Below are 4,221 nucleotides of genomic sequence, written 5' to 3'. Positions count from 1 at the left end.
ACTCCTTTGGCCTGACTCAGTTGTAATCCATATAGCAGATAGAGTGTCTGTTCCCACATTTCAGAGCTTCATCTTCATCCGGGATGCAGATATTGGAACCTCATACCAATTTTCTTTCAGCTCAAAAGCTGGATCTTGGTTTTAGGCCATTCGTAATTTGAAGGTACCACTTAACCACCAGTAAGTTTTAGCAGGTGAGTATATAGAGGTGGGTGGATCTAAAGAATTGCCCAGCTATTAAAAAGCTCAATCTATTTCTTCCCCCTTAAATTTTATTGTTTATTTAAGTAATATCTCACGTATACAATACAAATCCACGGTCAGCCAGAATTGCATTTCTAGCCGAAATTGCTACATTCAGAGTTTTGAACACGCAGAAGACTATGGTTGACATAAAACAGATGACATTTTTGTGTGGGTGTACGTCGAGCATCTTGCATTAACAGATAAGTCAAGACAAATAGATAACTATACATTCAGTGCAATTAAGTCCTAACTACATTATAAGCACAATAAAAGAATACAATACTGTGCGTCCTTAACTAGGCAGTTTCAGTTGTTGGGAATTGTTTTTCCAAAAAACAAAACAAAAACAAAAACAAAAAAAACCAAAAAGAACAAACCAAAATGTAAGCAGCAACATACGACAACAAAACCGAACCGCAACAAAACCGAACCGCATTACAAATACTTTCAAAGCATGATTCCTTCTATAGGTAGTGATAAGATACATTACAATGTTTCTGATCTTATTAATTATTATTAATAATATTATTATTTTCTGCTACTTAGTAGCTTGCATTAGGGCAATACACAACTCTTCTCAAACTGATTACGTTTGCAGTTCTTTATTACGTTATTTTGCTACTGTATAAGCCCCCATATCTTGTTGCTAATAGACAATTATTGCAGGTTTCCCATTAGGTAGTACATGAAGAATGCTCACACAAGTGATCTAGCAAATTACCCCATCGCCCCAGAAACCTTAGTCTAAGCCAGCTCTCTTTTATGGGTATCCTAAGTATATTTATTCCTGGATCAGAGTAGAACTCCCCACCCCCCATAATCAGGGTGTTTAGGGGTATACCCGTGTCCTGCAAATTGGAGGGCTGGTTAGGTAAGTTCTCTCTTTAAGTTCATAGAAACTCAGTAAGCATGAAATGTCTGTCTTCAGGAATCTGCCAAGCCTCCACCTTTCCTAAAAGGGCAACTAGCCTACATCAGAATAAGAATAGCCATTGTCCTTTAGGTGGTGGTGGCTGACAGCTAAAAAGCGGAAATCATAAAGGTACCTTAGCTTGGAGGAGGAGATGAGTAGGTTACGCTTGCTGCTGTTGTTTGCTTCCCTTTAAAAATTAAGATAAACCTAAGTGATTATCCCGCTCTCTGCCCCTCCACCCCACCCACAGCCCCCCTTCGAGCATTAGAGCTGGGGAGGGCAGCTGCAAGAGGCATTCCAAAGAGGCGTAGAGGATGCCCGTGTTTTGTTCTTAGAACAGGGAAAATTGCAAAGATTGGGACAGATGCTGGTGCCACTGAGGTGGGGATGGGGATTGAGGTGGGGGGGGGGGCAAGGTGAATGGTCCTCAGAGCTAACTCTGGGTTTCAATGGGGTTGCAGTCAATCCAGTTCTATCTTTACTTTATTGGGAGAAACAAAAAATGAGAGTGAATAATAAAATGTAGAAATATCCGCTGCTGTTGGGGAGGGGGGAGAGCAGGGGAAGTACTATGACAATAAAAGAAAGGGGGCTACAACTCTTTGACAGGTAGTTACTGTTGTGTGTGAGTCTCTCCGTTCTATACTCTATAAAAGCAAATGACCGTCGTAAACCATCCTCGATTTATCATCCGCCATAAAATGAGGACTTCAAGGAGTCTCGTCAGTCCTTGCTTTCTTCTTTTTCCTCCTCTTCTTTTTCCTCTTCCTCGTTGGTTTCCTCCTCTGTCTTCTCCTCATCCCTGGCTCCCGGTAGCTTATCTTTGTTATTTTCTTTCTTCCACTTCATCCTCCGGTTCTGGAACCAGATCTTCACTTGTCTCTCTGTCAGTCCCAGCGCGTGAGAGACCTCAATGCGCCGCTTCCGTGTCAAATAGGGGTTGAAGAGGAATTCCTTCTCTAGCTCCAAGGTTTGATATCGGCTGTAAGTCTGCCTGCCACTGCGCCTCCCGGGAGCTGTGTGACACCAATAATAATAATAATAATAATAATAATAATAATAATAATAATAATAATAATAATAAAGAAGTAAAGAACAACAAATATGTGTTAGACTCTTCCTTCTGTTCCTTTTTAATTTTCCTTTCTGTTTTTTTCTCTCCTGCAAGAAGCTCCTTCCTTCCTTCCTTCCTTCCTTCCTCCCTCGTTCCCTCCCTCTCTTCCTTCCTTCCTTCCCTCACCCCTTCTCTTCTCTGCAAACTCCTCCTGCCCCTGCTCCCCTTCCTACCTGCACACAGCCAACCCTGGCTTCAAATTAAAGCCAACTTCCTAGCCAGACTCCGGACCGGAAGGACCGTGGGCAAGCTTGTTTCTTCTACTCCCTTCCATCCTCAGCAGTGGCAAACCAGGAGTTTTCTGACTTTCTAGCACACAATGCAGCCTCTTCCTTTCTCCATCTTGGCTGGTGGAAACCCTCAGGATAGGCGTTTTCGCTCCCGCTTCCTTTTTTGTTTTGTTTTCCTGCTTCTTGCTTGTCTGTGGGAGTGTCTTCCTGATACATCCATATGCATGGCTGTGGCAACCGAGGCGTTGAAAATGCAACCCAAGGACTATAGATTACAGTCCAAATACTCGGCTCTATCCGTATTGGCTCTCCATAATCTATGGTATCAAATGCCACACATGCTAGGATGTATTTACCCGTTCTTCTAAGTGCCCCACTAGAGATTTGCTTCGAAGTCAAAACCCTCCATCACAACAATAACTTTGGTATTCCACCCTATAGGTTTGATCCTTAAGCCTTTCTGGGCCCCATTCTAGTAACCTTAACAAAACAAGTGGGTTTTAAAAAGCAAGAACGTTTTGACTGAAACTGTCCTTTCATTTCCCTCTTTAAAACAATCAAGACTCCACGTGTTTTAAATTAAAGGGCCTTCTAAATAACACTCCAGAAAAGGCGAGACTTGCCCCATTCCAATATTCTGTGGAGCATCTGGGTGTAGTTTTTACACCTAACAATATGTAGAGGAATTATAATTAGTAGAGATTAATCTTTTTTAAAAAATCCTCCATAAATGAAATTTTAAATTGAACCACGTTGCCCTTCAAAGGTTTTAACTTTTAATTGCAGCCCCCACTCAAAATAGCCACCTCTTCTCAATAGCCATCTCTCTCTCTCTCTCTCTCTCTCTCTCTCTCTCTCTCTTTTGTAAAGCTCACCTTTTAGCCCAAGGCGCCAAGCGGTTAAGCAAAGCAATATGACATTTTAGAAAAAGCAGCGTATTATGAACATGCTAATAACCTCGTGGGAGCTGTTTCTTACTGCTCTCCTCCCGGCAAGCCATAAAAAGAAAGTTTTACTTTATTGTGATTTAAACCCAGAAATCACCTTCCTGACTTTTCAAAGACAACTGCAGCCCTTCTACTTTTTAAACGAGAAAACAACAGCCATCCTCCCCCCTCCCCACGCCGTCCCCGCCATTGCCCAAACGGGAAGGAAAAAAAACAACAGGATTATAACCGACCCCTCTGTGTTCCTCTATCTGCCTTTCCCTGCCGCTTCAAAATACAGATTACACTCCCCCCTCCCTCCCTCCCACCTTCCTTCCTTTCTTCCTTTCTTTCTCTGCTTAAATAGGGAAGGAAAACAAAACAAAAGCAAAAAAAACCACGTTAAGAAGGAAGGAGAGGGGGGAAAAAATAGATCCTAACCGTGCGGTCTCATCCATGGGAACATGAGACTGGGAGAAGAATTTTGATTTAAATGCCCTTGTCCCTCGCTAGAGTTACTGTTGGAGGAGGATTTACAGTCAGGATATTGAACCACGGCCGTCTCTTGCTGAGCACCATAAAGCGACTGTCTTGGTAGGGCTTCGTATCCATAGAATTTAGACGCCTCTCCGTGGCACGCCAGGGCGCAGGGATTTTGCTGGTATCCAGAGTTAGAGATACTGGAGGTTCCGTGGTGGAAGAACTCCTGGACGTGGTGTGAAGGGTGTTGAAAGCTGGGAGCCGTGGTGCCCGGACCGTAGACGAGCGCATGGCTTCTGCTCACAGTTTGTG

At 43.1% G+C, this 4,221-nt stretch overlaps 1 protein-coding gene across 1 annotated transcript in view; it reads right to left on the bottom strand.

The window, feature by feature from the left end:
* Nucleotides 1–254: 254 nt before the first annotated feature.
* Nucleotides 255–4,221, bottom strand: part of HOXC8 (homeobox C8) — a 4,091-nt gene continuing 124 nt past the window's right edge. The window contains exons 1-2 of the mRNA XM_026677372.2: nt 3,871–4,221; nt 255–2,175 (exon numbers count right to left, since the gene is read on the bottom strand). The exon at nt 3,871–4,221 is cut by the window's right edge and continues 124 nt beyond it. Of these exons, the coding sequence (XP_026533157.1) occupies nt 1,883–2,175; nt 3,871–4,221 (644 nt within the window). The 3' untranslated portion in view covers nt 255–1,882. The remainder of the gene's footprint in view (nt 2,176–3,870) is intronic.

The sequence above is a fragment of the Notechis scutatus genome, chromosome 2, assembly GCF_049901735.1.
Source record: "Notechis scutatus isolate UNSWTSFEM ecotype Mainland chromosome 2, rNotScu1.2, whole genome shotgun sequence".
NCBI classification, from domain to species: Eukaryota; Metazoa; Chordata; class Lepidosauria; order Squamata; family Elapidae; genus Notechis; species Notechis scutatus.
The sequence above is the reverse complement of the archived record's forward strand: the minus strand, read 5'-3'. Positions and strand labels throughout refer to the sequence as shown.